The sequence below is a fragment of the Macaca nemestrina genome, chromosome 4 (assembly GCF_043159975.1).
Source record: "Macaca nemestrina isolate mMacNem1 chromosome 4, mMacNem.hap1, whole genome shotgun sequence".
NCBI classification, from domain to species: Eukaryota; Metazoa; Chordata; class Mammalia; order Primates; family Cercopithecidae; genus Macaca; species Macaca nemestrina.
The window spans coordinates 121,434,166-121,451,779 of NC_092128.1; the positions used below are offsets into that span (position 1 = coordinate 121,434,166).

Sequence of the window (17,614 nt, forward strand, 5' to 3'; positions counted from 1 at the left end):
GAATGGTCTTAACAGGTTGCATTTTCTTCACGGTTATCAAAGCAACCTCTGCAGGCAACTACTTCTTGGGAAGCAAAGGTTCCCACTGGCTTCTCCATCAGTAGCTTACAGAATGTAAGTTCTGCCAAAGCTACTATGTGTAGCTTGATTCACAGAAGGCCTTATCCACCGTCATGGTATTCCACAGAGCATTGTTTCTGATCAAGGAACTCGCTTGATCAGACACAAAGGAGTGCAACAATGAGCCCGTGCATGTAACTCACTGGTCTTACCATGTTCCCCACTACCTTGAAGCAGCTGGTTTGATAGAACAGTAAAGTAGACTTTTGAAAACTCAGTTACAGGGTCAGAGAGGTAGCAATACCTTGTAGGGCTGGGGCAATGTTCTCCAGAAGGTGTGTATGCTCTCAATGATGTCCAATATATGGTGCTGTTTCTCCCACAGGGTCCAGGAATCAAGAGGTTAAAAGGGGAGTGGCACCATCATTATCCCTAGCGACCTACTAGCAAAGTGTTTTCCTCATGACTTTTATGTTCTGCTGGCTGAGGGATCTGAGGTCCAGAAGAACAAATGATTCCACCAGGAGGCACAACAATGATTTCACTGAACTGGAAGTTAAGATGCCACATGGTCAGTCTGGGTTCGTCAGGCTTTTGAGTCAACAGGTGAGGAAGGGATTTATGGTGTTGGCTGGGTGACTGACCCAGACTACCCAGGGGAAAATAGACTACTGCTCTAGAATGGAGGTAAGGAACAGTATGGGATGCAGGAGATCCCTTTGGACTTCCCTTAGTAAGCCCTGCGATGAAGGTCAATGGAAACTATCCCGACCCAGTCCAGGTAGTACCACTAATGGCCCAGACCCTTCAGGAATGATGGTTTGCATCACAACACCAGGTAAAGAACCACAACCAGCTGAGGTGCTTGCTGAAGGCAAGGGGAATACAGAATGGGTAGAAGACATTAGAAACATCAGCTGTGATGTGACCAGTTACAGAAATGAAAACAGTAATTGTCAATGAGTATTTCCTTCTCATTTTGTTAAGAATATGTTTGTATGTGTGTGTGTATACATATATGTGTATATATATATAAATACCTTTATTTTCTTTCCTCTTATTCCCTTAACATGGGACATAAGCAACTTGTATAGCAGTGTCTAATTATTGATAATTTTATATCATAGTATTTTAAGTTACAGGATATCAGGAGAGAGTAAACATCAGCTCAAGGACTTTACCTTCTCTTCTGGGAAGGCATGAGTGCATTTTCAGTTGTATACAGGACAGCGGTGTCATGCCAGTTGGAATTGTGACCTTGTTTTGTCTTTCTGTGGAAATTACGATTTAAAGATGTGCACATAGGTGGCGAGGTGGCAAGGGGTGAACCTGCAATGGCTAAGCAAGGGGTGTTCGGATACCTGGTGAAACTATTTCTGGGCGTGTCTGTGAGGTTGTTTACCGGAGAGATCAGCATTTGAATTGACAGACAGTAAGGAAGATGTGCCCTCATCACTGTGGATAGGCATCCTATCTGCTGAAGGTCTGAACAGAATAAAAAGGCAGGGAAGGGTGAATGTGTTCTCTGTGTTTGAGCTGGGACACCCATCTCCTGTGCTTGAGCATCAGAGCTCCTGGTTCTAGGACCTTGAGACTTGGATAGAATTTCATCACCAGCTTTCCGGGGTCTCCAGCTTACAGACGGCGAATGGTCAAACTTCTTGGTTTCTATAATTACATAAGGCCATCCTTATAAAAAAAATCTCTCCCCGCCATAGACACACACACACACACACACACACACACACACACACACACTCATAAATATATCCTATTGGTCTGTGTCTCTGGAGAAGCCTGACTAATAGAGATTCTGGAATAAATATTCCATTAGGGCTAAACCGTAGGGAGGGTTAAAATAGGCCTAATTTTAAGAAAATCTTCATTATCTTTCTAATGTTTTGAATTTGTTCAGAAAATAAAACATACATTTAGCCATGGTCTAATTATTCATTACTTTAAGTCTACAAAATTAGCTTTCCCAGGATGCAACCCTGACGGCAGATCCAGTGTGGATGTTTGCTGCAGTAAAACCCAGTTCATGGCTCGCTCTCTCTCTCTCTCTCTCTCTCTAATTTGTGTCTGTGAGAAGTGGCAGGAGATACATCCAAGGAAACCTGCTTGAAGGTGCAGCTGCTTCCCCAAAGCCTCCATAATCCCAAGCTCTGGGTCATCCCCTGAGTCACAGCATGACTGCAGGGCAAAGGCTTAAGTCAGAGCCATGGTGTCCCGGCGCTCAGCTGGCCTGCTGAGACTTGGAGAGAGGCTTCCAATTAACACTGCTGGTTTCTCTGAAGCAGCCAACGAGTGGCCACTCCAAGTGTCTCAACTAAACTGGACCAGTTTAAGACCAGCCACACTGGCTGAAGCATTCCCAGACAACATCACGGCTTATTTACTTGTGTGTTTCATCATCACATGGAAACGTGGGCACTTGCTGATCTGCAGGGGCTGGAGGAGAAAATGATCTTTCCCTTGTCAGCCAGGGGCATGGCTCAACGTGCCATCTGAGGCAGTTCTCAGCCTGCCATCTCAGGAGTCGTGCCTGCCAGCGTCAGGGACTGCGTCTGCAGGGGGTGGCATGAGCAAGCCTGCTGGTCCTGGCTCGGCTATCCTGGAAGAGGCCCTGAGACACCCGTGGAGAGCGCTGGGGCACACACAGGAGCAAGCACAGTGAAGTCCTGAGTCTTTGACGTGCATTTGCTCAGGACTCCAACCCAGCAGCCCCCAAAACTGTGAGACGCGCTCTGCGCAGCAGGGCAGGCACTTCATTTTTACAAGCTGTAGGGGGCACATTTTCAGCACTCTCTCAAAGGCAATACACACAGTTCTTCAATTTCCTCAGAAAAAGGAAGAAGACAGAAATTGCTCTGCATCACTTATGTGAGTGTATGAGGTAGAAAATTAAACATTTTCTTTCTCACTTTTTTTTAAAGATGGAGTCTCACTCTGTTACTCAGGCTGGAGTGCAGTGGCGCAATCTTGGCTCACTGCAACCTCCACCTCCCAGGTTCAAGCAATTCTCCCGCCTCAGCCTCCCGAGTAGCTGGGATTACAGGCACCCACCACTGCGGCTGGCTAATTTTTGTATTTTTAGTAGAGACGGGGTTTTGCCATGTTGGCCAGGCTGGTTTTGAACTCCTGACCTCAGGTGATCCGCCCGCCTCGGCCTCTCAAAGTGCTGAGATTACAGGCATAAGTCACTGCGTCCGGCCTAACATTTTCTTTAAGGGTTGTGTATTTGACAACACAATCCTTATATTTTTCTGACTTTTTAGAAATGAGGGTTTGAATGACTTCATTTCTCCAGTTTGACTGAATCAGGGAACCTGCACCGATCCATCTACAGAGGTCTGTGGACAGCAGCAGGAGGCAGGCTGAGGGCCAGGTGTGGCCCCATAAGGACCCTGAGGAAACCTGGCGCCTACATGTGTCTGTAAGAAGCAGCTAGTATGCATCCCACACTTCCTTTCATGCAGTAAAACTGGTGTTGCCTTATCTCTAACTTTTTTAAAAAAGAAGAAATCAAGATTTTAATGCACAATCTTCTACATTTTAAATTGTGGCTATTTTCATAATAATCAGGGTCTGCTGACTCCAACCCAGCAGCCCCTGAAACAGTTCTAAATATTCTACGTGTATTTGCATGTGTAATTCTCAAAAGCACTTTTTCTTTCAATATGAAGAAACTCAGGTACAGAGAAGTTAAGCAAGTTGCCTGAAATCACCCAGTAACAGACCCAAGCCCTGAGTCCACGCAGCCTAGCTTTAGCCCCATGCTATGTACTTCTCTGGACAGTGCAGGACAGTCAGCACCCTTTCTGCCCCATCCCCTTTGTGGAGCAACCTGGTTGTCTGGGAGATGAACCCTGATTATCCAATCGAACATGGTAATCCTGTCCTCCTCCCTGACGATTGATCAGTGCATTCTGACCTAGGTCAATAGGTGTGTGGCACTCCCTCAGCTACTGTGATTGGTTCAGGAACTCACATATGGCTGATTTGGGGTAAGCGAGCTGAACCAACCCCTATAGGTGCAGTATAGGATCCCATATATATCTCTGTGCATTAACTCAGCTTGAGTGGCTTTTTTTTTTCAGGCAAAGATAAGCTGATTCACCACCAATCCCACTTCTAGGTATATATCCCCAAGAAATGAAAGCAGAGTCTCAGATAATTGCATACCTGTGTTCACTGCAGCATCATTCACAATAACCACGAGGTGGAAACAACTTAAATGTCCATTGACAATGGATGGATGAAGAAAATGTGGTCTATACACATATTTGACAGATATTTAGCCTTAAAAGGGAAGGGAATTCTGTTACATGCTACGATATGGATGAACTTCGAGGAAATTGTGCTAAGTGAAATAAGCCAGTTGCAAAAAGACAAACAGGCAAAGGGGAGTTGCTGTTCAGTGAGTAGAGAGTATGAGATTTGCAGGACGATGAGGTCCTGAAGATCTGTTTCACAGCATTGTGAATATACTTAAATCTACTGAAGTATGCATTTGAAAATGGAAGGAATGGGACATCTTATATTATTTTTTTTAAATCACAATTTAAAAAAGCATACTGATGCAGCAGCTTATTCAAACAATTTGCCTGGGTTGAGCAAAACAAGCCTAAGTGAAACACAGAGGCTGCCAGGCCTGAGCACAGTCTCCTGGGCCCTGCTGCCTGGAAAGGATGCAGCGCGGTCTGTGGTGACGGGTTCACACTCAGGCTCATTTTCCTCATTTTTCTCTCTATTAGCTGGGAGAAACCAGGGACAATATGGCAAGCTTTCAGACAGATAGAATTCATTACATTACAACTGTGTGAATAACACTGATTTCAGGAGGAACATTTAGAAGTTGGTCCATAGAAAACACCTTCACAGTATTCTAACAAGCACACAGAGGACAGAAAAAAAACAAGTGTTAGCTGATTATGGATTGTCTCCTAAGTGCCAATATTTCAGAGGTAGGTAAGACACAAGACAGGTTTTGTGTGTGTGTGTGTGTGTGTGTGTCTAAGTGTGCACATGCATTCACAAATGCTTGAAAGACCTAAGTGAAGGCTGAAGAGTGCCTGGGGAAATGGGGAGGAGGAAGAGAAACAGGAACACTTGATTTCAGGATTGTGCAGAGAATTGCGGCCCTCACTCATCCACAGGGTTCTTGGCTTTGCTGTGCCTGGGGCTGTGGTATTCAGAAGCAAGCTCAGAAGTCTTACCAGAGCTTCAGTTGCTCCATAAACTGTGGGGGCAAGGAGGAAATTCAAAGTCAGGGCAGAGGCCGAATGCGCGCAGGAATGGTGGTTCACATACAGTGTTGGGCCGGTGTGGGCTGCGGCCAGCTTTGGGCAAAATCAGCACAGTTGGCCAGAAAGGTGGCAGGGCCCAGGCATCCAACAGGGCCAAGCCCTGGAGTCAGAGTCCGGGTCTCCCCTGTGCATCCGCCTGGGAACAACAGAAGCTCTCCAGCCTCTGTCGTCATCAGCACACAGGCTAATGCACACCAGGTGCTATGCGCTGAACCGTGTTCCCTAAAAATTCATATGTTGAAGTCAGAACCTCCAGTACTTCGGAATGTATCCTTATTAGGATAAGGTCTTTTAAATGATGTTTAAGTTAAAATGAAGCCATTAGGGTGGAGGCCTCATCCAACAGGACTGGTGTCCTAATAAGAAGAGAATGTTAGGACACAGACACACAAGGGAAGACCCGGGGATAAGGCAGCCATCTGCAAGTCAAGGAGAGAGGCCTCAGGAGAAACCAGATCTCAGACTTAACAGCCTCCAGGACAGTGAGAGGATAAATTTCCACCCAGTCTGTGGTATGATATCATGGCAGCCCTAGCAGACTAACACATCAGTGCATTGTGTTGCTGTGATGACAATATTAAAGTAATTGAAGTCCAGGACAGTGTCTGCGGCTTGAGAGGCCCACACATGGTGACTGTCTCAGTCTCTGTGAGGTCCTCTGATCTCCCTTCCTCTGGAGTCAAGCCCCTCCTTCCTGGTATTTTTGCGCAGCCCCATACTTGCTGTTGGCTGTGGGTTCAGGTGGGCTTGCACATGAGAGATCCTCCCACAAAGCTCAAACAGCACGCGCCACCTCCTCCGCTTTCGCCTTCCTCCGTGGACACAGGGAATGGCTTCCTGGGGAGATCCGAGCAGGGTTAGAGCCTTGTAGCCCTCTCCACAGACTAACAGGACACAGAGTAGGGAGGAGGGATAGTGAAAGTTAAGCAGGTGCTTGGGACCAGACCTGCAAGGTTCAAGTCCTGGCTTAAATATTAACTTGCTTTTGGTCGCAGACAAGTTTCTTATTGTCTCTGTGCTGCCGTTTTCTTATTTGTAAAATGAGGATGATAACAATAGCAGTGACCTCATAGGGCTGTGGTATAGATTAAAGGGTTACTCCAGGAAAAGTGCATGGGAAGGGGGTGCCGCTTTAGCCATCATCACTTCCTGCCCCAACCCCACTGGGAGCACATCTATGAAGACTAAGACCCCTGCCCCTCCATGGGCTGAGCCTTCCTGTAGTCCCACTATGCAGCCTGCACCCAAGCAGAGGCCACCTCCTTCATGGCAAGGTGCCTCCTGGCTAATAAATAGCCAGATGGAGGCAGACATAAGTGCAAGGGCAGAGATGAAAGATGAGGTTTGAGTTTACTAACATGGTTGATTTGGATTTCTGCCCTATCTAACTATGGAAGACTATCCATTTAAACAATTAACTGGCCATATTCACTTTAATCTTTAAATCTCTTCCAAGTCATAAATTAGGCACCAAAGAAGAGGACTGACAATAATTTCTGGGAGGGCAAAGTGGACAAGTTCAGAATCCTTGCAAAGCCTACCAGTGACCGAAGAACCAGGTTCAGAGATATGTTGTGTGTGGGGTGGGGTGGGGGTGGGAGAGCATACTGGCAGCAACAAGCTAACAAAGGCGCATACTGTTCTTAGCCTCATATCTTAATACACGTGCAGGCACACACACACACAGTGTATACACGTTATGTATGTATATTTGTACATAAGTTACAAATGTATATAGATGTGCATGTATGCATGAATATATACATACATGAATATGTATACCATCTGTAGGCATATATGCATGCATGTGTATATATACATACATATTTTGTATAGATGTTTAAGATACACTATGTGTGCACATGTATTGTGTGGGTATGCATACATGCACTGTATATGCACATGTACATGAGTCTATATATGCATGCACCATGGGTGCACATCCATGTATGCACAGGTATGTGTGCATGTGTACACATACACACACATCCCTTTTTAGACCTACTAGTCACACTGTAACAGTAGAAGGGGAGTCAGCCATCTGAGCACAGACCCTTCTTAGCTACGTGATCTTAGGCAAGTCACTGGACTCTTGACTCACTTTCCCCTCTTTGTAAATGAGAGAACTCAATCCTATAATTACAGTCGCTAAATTGTTGTATGACTAGCTGCAACATAATATTGGCATAAATGCAGCAAAGCCTCAATGTTAACTTCTTGTATGTTTCTTTCTATTCCCTTCAACGCTGTCCATCAATGGGATAATCAGGGTTCCCCCTGGTGGCTGAAATGTGCAGGTAAAAGTCATCCAAGAAGCTCTTGTCTTAAATAAGCAGTCCCTTCGGCTGCTCTCTAACCTGGCAGAGAGGGAGTGAGGGTCAGTGGGCAGCTGGCCACTGCTGCAGTGGAGCCCAGGACAGATGCTGCCCTGGTGCCTGTCGCTGCCTAGCCCCAGCCAGGCAGCTGACTAGAGCCAGCAATCCTGGTCGGCAGTTCTCAAGCCAGCCTGGCGTGGCAGAGGAGGTGGGCTGACCCCGTCTCAGCTACTTTTGGTAAACATGGTTTAAATAACACACTCATGCTTCTTTGGCAGAAGAAAATTAAGTGGAGAAATTACCTTTGTTTCCTCTTGAAAACTTGGATGAGGGAGAAATAGTTCCAAAGGTTGTATGTGCACTCACATCCCCACATTTTCACTTCACAAAGGATGCATTCAGATGACTATTAAAATGCTGTGACCAGCTTTCTTTCTCCTCAGATCAATACAAAGCTTTATCATTAGGGTCATCAATTTTAACACTTAATGTTCTCCATTTAAACAATTTCCCAATTAGCTAGAATGGAGTTTTACTTCTCAATTAATTTAGGATTTGTTATTAAAACCTATATTTTGCTAACTTTCCCATTCGATTTACAGTACTGTCAAAAAGTAATATATATCGTTGTGTGCATGTCTTATGCATATATACACATATACATACACATACGTGCACAGGTTAAAAATGATGACAAAGGGATGGAAGGAAACTTGAGGGTGATGGATGTGTTTATTCTCTCGATGGTGAGTGATGGTTTCATGGTGAATACAAGTGTCAAAACTGATTATATTATATACTTTCTTTGTACATATGCAGTTTTTTGTGTGTGAGTTATACTCCTACAAAGCTGTGAAATATAAAAAATAGCATAAAACCCAGAAATCCCCATTAATGTTCTTCCTACACTTCACCTTGCAATATTAAATGGAGACTTGTAATTTTCCTACTAGAAGCTCGTCTCAATTTATAACCATTTACTATTATTTTATATTTATTGAACTTAAGTAACTCAGTCTTCACATGTAAGGTTTCTGCTATGGAGCCTGAAGACTCCAAATGTAGGCCACTTATGCAGTGAGTGACAGTTCCAGCTCATCAAAATGTCGCCCTCGGCCTGATCGCACCCAATCCTCACTAATATGACAATGACAATGTAAAGGGGCAGAATGGAGCCAGCAGACATGAAAGGGAATCTGCCTTCCAAGGCATTCCCTGCACAGCCCTGTCAATACACCACTGTGGGTGCAGATTTGGGGTTTGCCCATAGGAAAGACCAAGTGGGAGAGAAACGATTGAGAGAGAAGGGCCAAGTGGAGGGTGCAGGGATGAGGCAGAAACAGGCCAGCGATACAAACATGCTTACTTCCACCACCAACTACACTTCTCTTGTTGGAACAGCAGCTCTGTAAGTTTGTGCATCTGCCTCTCTGGTCCTCTCAGGGTCCTGACAATAGGACATAATCACTTTCCCTTTAAATTTCTTGTTGGAAAAACATGAGCCTGAAAATACTGGATTCTCAGCCTGGGTGTCAGCTGTGGGATTGGTGGGCTCCGTGGCGCATGGCAAGTGCCGGCCTGTGCTCAGGGAGCACCTGCTGCCAAGCTATGCTCATGGCTTACTTGAAGGATGTGAGTCCTTTGGGAAGGCTCTTCAGACATGCCAGGAAGAACCAGAATTTCAAGCCAAATCTGACTTTTAATACTGGCAACTTTACCTGGCAGAGAGGATGCATGTGTGGGCTAGACATGGCAATCTGCCATCCATTTCCATCCTGTGGTTGATGATTTGTATGATTCAGGATGTCTTTATATTCCTCCCTACCACTTCTTATTCACACAAAACATACAGGGAAAGGATGCATCCGCTCTTTAAATCTTGTCCCTTATGGGCCAAAGAAGAAAGTACGATAGATATTGGCTATTCCATTTGTGTTCGGGTTTTATGTTTTGGTTATTTTTTCTCCTCACTTCCTGCCCTGAAGCCCTGTAGCAGATTTATCAACCAGGAAACAGTGTGTCCAGTCTAAATAATCTCAATAGATCTAATCTCTTTTGGGGGGTGGGTCTTTTTTCCCTTTACTGAAAAATACACTCAGAGCCTTCTTTTACGCAGCTTCGTTCACAGTAATAAAAATTTGTCATTTTCTTAATAAGAAGGAAAAGGAAGGGTTATAATACAAAGCCTTTAAGGGTAAAATCAACACAGAAGTAACAGTAAATTTAAATCACAAGGCTTCCAGCAAAGGGAGTTATTCGACAAAAGGGTTACCAATTATGTGTTGCTATTGGTGACAAATAAAGCAAAGAAACCAAAAATATACAGATAACTCCTGAGCTTCATTTTATTTAATACTTGAACCTCTGTCTTCACTGAAGTGTTTGAAGTTTGCTTGTTGTCATTTTACCATGGTGACTAATAAGGTGCAAAAGCTATTTTGGGTTTTTCTCCTGCTCCACATTCCCTGGGTATGAAGGATGAAACAGTTAACACACACACACACACACACACACACACACACACACACACACACACACAAAAAAAAAAATTCAAAGAAGCTGGAGGAAGCAAGTGCTCTGTATGTGGATTAATTTCTGGGTCTGGATAATCTGTAATTGGTTGTGATGATTCAAGACATCTTGAATACTTGTTTGAAAGGCCCTCACTTTCTCTTGTAATTTTTGGAAGATGTACTCTTATGCCTATGGCAGAAAAGTTTGTTTTGTTATGGGAAATGTTAGTCTGCACGTGGAAACGTTTTGAATCACATTACATGAGCTATGGAAGTTGTGAACAAACTGTATCATATTATGGATCCAAATTAGCATGAAAACTGTGAAAATTAGCAGTTGATAAGCATCACAAACACAGATGCGATGTGTGATTGATTATAATGGGTGCTAAAATAAAATGTCAGTGAGTAAACAGTTTTAAGATTTTTCCAAATTGTTTCATCTGTAGAACTAGGAGTATTTATTTACAAGTAAATGATTTTAGAATCATATGAAAAGGTCAAAAGTACTGGTGAAGTGAGATGGCAAACATTATCATATAAACTAGCTTGCATTTTAGAAATCACAGCATGCTCAATTGTCCACTGGCAACACAGTCTCCAGGGTGAAACTAAGAATCTAAGCCAACTATAGTTGAAAAACAATGCACAGTTTTTCTTTTACCTTAGCACTTGCTACAGAATTGGTATTCCCAAGGGATTATTCATGCTATCAACTTGTCTGCATGTCTCTAGTTAGAAAACGTGAGCTACCATCTTTTGTGGATAGGGTGTATGACATGATGGAAAAAAGAAACAGACATGGCTCATAAGGAGAAGAAATGACCTGCAATAAGGGATAGGTTCTGAGCTGAGTCAGAAATGAGAAACTTTCTGAAATGCAAGTGCTTTGGGAAAAAATGTTTCACCTAATTAATTTGTCTGATTCTTAGAAGGCTCTAATGCCAGCACAGTGACAAGTTACATGTAAATCTACAAAACTTGTTCATCAAATGGCCCTTGATTCTATACAACATCTATCAGGCCATCTCTCATGGAGATCACTAGAGTATTGTCAAAGATCGACCACTCACGTCTTTGGCTAACTTTATGATCAAGTAAATTGGGAGTGCCATGTTCAAATTCTATTCACCCCATGTAAGCTGACTTAGCCCTATTGCCTTTGTTTTCCCCCACCACATACCTCTGTCCCCTATTTTTACTCGAGTTTGATATACTTACTGCATCATATTTTCTGCCTCTTGAACCATAGTGAACTATGAGCAGTAGCACTTTCCCCTGTTCCAAGGATTTGCCTAGAGATTTTCTGTGCCCATCTTTCTTCAGCATAATAGCTACTTCTTACACAAATGCTTATTGCTGTAATTATATACAATCTTCTACAATCTTTAAGTCTGGGACATAAATCCTAATGCTTTCCCCAACATTCAGGTAAACATTACCTTTTCTTGTTTAGACTTTCCCCACTTAATGATTTGAGGTCAAATGACTGCTACTTATCAGACAAAAGTCCTTTATTTCAATGAAAAAAAAAGGCCCTTTCTAACTTGTTCTATGCTTCATTGTGAGTAATTTCTGTAACTTTCTGGTTTTTTCACCAATACATAGCACTTACATATAGCTTGGACTTATATTTCTTTATTATTAATACCAATGTAAGCTGTGATAATTCCTTCATTAGTCATAGCTAACATTTTCATTGTGATCAGCCTGGCAACAGTCCTACATGTCAGGAATACTTACTGATTCTTTTTTTTTTTTTTTTAACTTTGAGCAATAACATTTAAAAACATCTTTTAGAGAGAAACATGACAAGCTTCAAATGCATCTGCATAATAAAAGTTAATCAAAGCAAGCAAGAACTAGTTGTCTTTTTATCTAAACCTTGAATTTTAACATATGACTATTTTTACCTACTCTACCTGTCTTGGGACAATGCAGCTGAGGTGACTAGCTCTTCGTAACTGGGTGAGTTTGTGCCACTGCAGAGGGATCTCACACTCAAAGAGGAGCCGGCAGCACCTCCGCACAGATGTGGTGGTCACACCCTCTGGTATCTTTATCACATGTACAACACTTGGGACTAGTACTTATCAAATGGAACCATCTTTACTTCTTTTCATGTGCCTGGGGAGCCACAGGTAGTAAAATCCAAGGCCAGAGGTCATGTGCTTGTTATTCACTCTTATAGCCCACAAAACTGGTGTAATACCTAGCATCCAGTAAGTACTGTGTCACTGTTTAGCGAATAAATGGGTGAAGAAATGAACAGAATAATGCATACAATAGAATAATGAAGAGAATCATAATATAGAATAATGAATAGAACACTCTTCTTCTCCCGCTTTTTTCTTTTTAGTGAACTATGTAACATGGCGAAGTACACAGTAATGGGAAAACCTCAAAAACACAAAAACATTGGGTCCTATGTATCACTGAATGAATACTATATATAAGTTGTGAGTTCCTACTAACTATATTTATAGTTCATGTTTTTAGGCACTTAGTTTTATCAGGTAGACAGAGAGTTTCAGTTCTATCCAAATTGACTATACTGGTCAATTTATGGACACAATCTAGTTTTAAGAAAAATGGGCAATAAAATCTGGAATTGAATATCCAATAAGAAAAATACGAGTTAATAATGAATTAAAATAAAGCAGAGTTCTTCACAGGAACATTTCCAAGTATCAGTGAATTCCAGACAGGGGAATATTATCAACCTAAAATTTGCATATAAAAGTCTTCACCTCCTTCAAAAAAATATAAACCTCAGTCAAACAAATCTCTGTTATTATGCATTTATATGTAAATCCCAAAGGAAGAAAATTGTGGGTGTACAATGAGCCCTTTCATCCTGAAAGGAGGAAGAACAACAGGAAAATCAGAGCCAGGGCAGAAGAGACACTGGGAAAGGTCCGAGGTCAGGAAGAGGCCCGTCCATCAGAAGCGCTTGGCCTGAGTAGGGAATGATGCACAGCAATAAACTGTGGGGGAAAATAAATGGCAAAATGTGAACGCACACTTGCGGTGAAATAAATATTTGCCATTATCATTCATCTTCCAGCCCCTGGAGATTTAACACTGCATAGCAAGCCAAAGCATATTGTTATTGTTTTCTTCCTTTCCATTTAGTCTTTTTGTATGCCAGCTGTGGAAAGGGCTTATTGACCCAACAGATACGATTCTGTCTCCTGTAAGAACCATATCATAAGCATTACTTCCCTCATGGTTAGTCTTTCAGGTTGTCACATAAAATGATTTGCATCTGATATGAAACCTAAGGTCCTCACAAGCAGAGACACGAAGCAGCTGGTAGGCAAAAGTCATGTATTTCTTACCTCTTGAAAAAAAGTCTAAGTTACTTGTAAAACTCCAGAGGAAAACAGACAATATGGCTTTGTGAAGCCCTCAGTTTCAGATCAGTATATCCCATCTTGATAATGGTGACACTGGGCAGGCCCCACATATAAACTTAGAGAATACTGGTTAATTTACTGAATTGGAGATGGACATCTACTGCAAGTACCTGTGGAGCAAACTCCTCTTGAGTGCTGCTGTTTTTTTTAGTGGGAGACTGACCCGCGGTGCAAAGGGCTATTACATGAGAGTAGCTTTAAATCTCAGAAGGCCTTGGGAGAGAGGGATTAAAATAAAGAAGGGCCATGCCTGAGTGCACATTATCACCCAAAACCTCCTAAGACAGTTTAGAAGACTATTGTCATAAGGGAATGCCTGAGTCAGAATCTCTATTTACTTCTTAACTAGTAAAACAAGGAAATGATATTTAATAACATCTTCAAACCATTCTTGAAAAATCAAGATGTTTATGCCTTATTTCTGGGAAGGACTTAAATTTACATAAACCCAAAAAGAAGTTCTTAAACATGGTTTTTATGCCTAACCTGAGTTCATGCTACAAGTTAAAGCTCCAGGAAACAAGATACAGTTGTGTTTATTTGCATCAGCTTAGGGCTTGAGCACTGACTCATGAAAATCAACGAAATCTGTTCTCAGGTTTCTTGACTAAATAATTTTACTTCTTTTCACCATTTCTATTCATATTTGTTACTACTTTGGAGTGGTATGTTGATAAATGGTTACTAACCAGCTCTTTGGAGGAAAAAGTTATAAATAGTTATAATCAGTTTTACTTATATAAAGGATAAGTAGCACAAAATTTATAGGTAATAAAGTGCACAATACTATTTTTTATGAATTCTGTATTACCAGTTGATTCTCATAGAATGCTTTCATTAATTTTTCCTAGATTCTTTAATCTGTAGCCAGTCAATTATTACTGTTAACAAACAAGTATAACTTCAACATGATGGCATCAGACAGTAAGATGAAAATAAAACCAGAAGGCCAGGCGCGGTGGCTCACGCTTGTAATCCCAGCACTTTGGGAGGCTGAGGCGGGCGGATCACAAGGTCAGGAGATCGAGACCATCCTGGCTAACACGGTGAAACCCCGTCTCTACTAAAAATACAAAAAAATTAGCTGGACGTGGTGGCGGACGCCTGTAGTCCCAGCTACTCGGGAGGCTGAGGCAGGAGAATGGCATGATCCCGGGAGGCGGAGCTTGCAGTGAGCCGAGATAGTGCCACTGCACTCCAGCCAGGGGGACAGAGCAAGACTCCGTCTCAAAAAAAAAAAAAAAAAGAAAAGAAAACCAGAAAGATGTATGTTGGAATTTTACTCATCTGTCAATCCCATGAATGACTTGGCTGAATTGATCATGGTTTTTGGAAAATGGAGGTACAATTCAATTTTTTCTGCTATTCACAATGTATTGGCTACAGATATGACATACTTTTCCATTTAATCTGCATTATTACATTTCCCAATCACTGTCTTACATCTAGACAATTAACAAGACCAATCAATACCTGATTTATAACATTTGCTAATTCCTATGCTATAAATAGTTTTTCGATGGTTGATTTCCTGCTATTGACATCAGTCACTGCGGTGCTGGGAAGAGATGTGCAGTAGTGCACTGTGATACATTTTTACTATTCTATAGCATTGAATCCTACAGATCTGATATATGTAAACAACCTCAACAACGTCGAAATAGTAATGAAATGTACTAAAATAATTAGGAGGTGATGAGTTTTTAGTATTTGATACCTCTGTTTTTAATATTATTTATTTAATTGTATGTCTGTATAATTTACTTTTTAATAGTGGGTCTGTTCAGCCATTGGTTTGCAAAATTCCTGAAATTTTAACAATCTGCTTTTATGAGCTGGCAAAGTGCTGTTCTGTTCCATTGAGTTGTCACTAAGTTCTTTAATTCTCTCTCAAGTTAGGGACATTGTACCTTGTAAATAAAAGACTAAGAAGTAATTAGCAAAAAGAAATAGGCTCATAAGGTTTTTTTAAAAAAGCTATATATAGAGCTATTGTGATTCTCACTACTTCTAAGCTGCATCCAATCTGTAGTCTACGTTGGGTTGATTTAATGGTTTTCAAGGTACAATAATAACAGGCTAAAAGTTCAGTTCTGTATTTTTCTAATGTACTTTTGAGTAGGGACAGATTCTGCTCCCACAGTTGACGATTTCCTTCCATTTTATGAAAAGGCCCATTTGCTCACGACCCACTTCCTGTTTTCCTGGATGCCATGCCTGTCCCGTGGCAGCAGGAACAGCTGTGTGGCTGGCTCTCCTGCCAGGGAAGGAAAATGGCAAATAAACACCAGCCAAGGGCAAGAATGCTTCCCAGGGCTTGCTCTGAGCGCCACACCTGTAGTGTTTCACTGGTGATTCCCACGACAAACAGGACGCACAGAACTGTGGTTGTGTCACAAGCTTAGAATTAACTGCTTTGTTTTGAAATAGGAAAAGTACTTAGTTTGGGCTCAAATTTGAGAATAAGGCATTAGGAGACTCTAATGAGGACTGGTCCCAATCTAAGGGGCATCAGCCAAATTCCTGTCCTACCTTCTCCAGTTCCATGCCCTCTGCTCAAGCAGCACATGGCTGTTCACCAAGCCAGCAGCCCTTAGTGAGCATCTGGTCCCCAAATGTAGAGATAGGATTATAGCCACCAAATATTTCAAGCTGTGCCACAAGTATTTCTAGATTCACAGCTCCTCTGCTGGATCACTTGCTTATAATATAAATCATTCTTCTTATTATTTTTGCATTGATCAAACTCAAGATACTCTCTTCTAATTCAAAATAGAGAGTTCATTCCTCTCATTTTATTTCCCTGTTTTAGAGTTTCCTTAAAGTTCTTTAGAATTGGACACTTGGTCACAAATTTAAAATCAATTAGCTAGAAATAGTATCCCTTGTTGGGGGGTCGCTTAGAACAGGAGACAATGACCTATCTTCCCTTTATGCCTTTTGATCTTTTGTCAATTACCTTGTAAATGTATGCCCAAGGAAAGATTTATTTGCTCAAGCCTGTTGTAGAAAAATGTGTAAGAAAATGACAGTCACTGAATATTTTCATTTTAAAAATGTAAATAGAGAATCTGTAATTTGAGCTCCATATGCATTGATCTTTAAATCTCCAAGGTCTGCTAATTGAAATAGATAATTCATAACTTGTTAATAGCCTAATTATAATCGGCACTGCAAATCTTGTAAATAAACAATTCAATGCACTAAGGGAATAGGCTCCATTATGGTGATTCACAATGAAGGTTCAACTGAAATCAAATGTTGGCAGAAAGCAAGCTGATTAGAAAGTTATGAGGAAACATCCATATGCACACAACTGTATTAGTTTAGACATGCACATAAAAGCATCTATGTACATGATTAGATATCTAAAGTTTAATGCAAAATCTTATTAATAAGAAAAAACATGATTAAAGACCACATACCAGGGAGCCATTCTTCCATTGTTCTTAAAACCATGCTGGGAAACGTTAAACACGCACCAAAATCCTACTAGTAATGCCCTTTGTGACATGCGGCTTCGAGAGGTTACATAGCTTAATAGCCCTTCTCCTATCTGTGTGGTATTTATCAACTCAGACTCTGCAAGTTGTCCTGACCATGACAGCCAGGAAGACATGGACAGCCTGGATCAGGCAACAGAAATCTCAGTTCTACACAAGGTGACAGCAGGGAGCACAAGTTTGTTCTTTGGCCACACACACCTTCACACTTGCCCTATGTTGCCTTTAAAAAGGCTGCACTTTGTCCACCCTAAACTAACTTTGGAAGAGACAAGATTATGCTTTCTACAGCAGGAAGTAATTTCAAGTGAGATCCAGTATTCTTCAGATTCGTGTGATGAACACACCTCTTACTACAAAGATTATCAAGAAAGCAGTTGCCTTCATTCCTGAACACTGAATAGGCATATTCTACTGCTAGGAGCATTTACAATAGCTCCTCTGCTCTGGAAAAGCAGAAAATGAGAAGTGTAGGTGGAGGCTAGATTTGAAGTG

The 17,614-nt window shown here is 41.7% G+C and overlaps 1 protein-coding gene across 9 annotated transcripts in view; it reads right to left on the minus strand.

Annotated features, from left to right (window-relative positions):
- LOC105492381 (cordon-bleu WH2 repeat protein) overlaps positions 1–17,614 on the minus strand; it is a 300,253-nt gene that overhangs the window by 45,486 nt on the left and 237,153 nt on the right. The window contains exon 8 of one of the 9 annotated variants that reach the window (XM_011759458.3): positions 10,006–13,184. The exons of the other annotated variants lie outside the window; for them this stretch is intronic. Within the exon in view, the coding sequence (XP_011757760.1) occupies positions 13,141–13,184 (44 nt within the window). The 3' untranslated portion in view covers positions 10,006–13,140. Of the gene's footprint in view, positions 1–10,005; positions 13,185–17,614 lie in introns of those variants that run through there. 9 annotated transcript variants of the gene reach the window in all.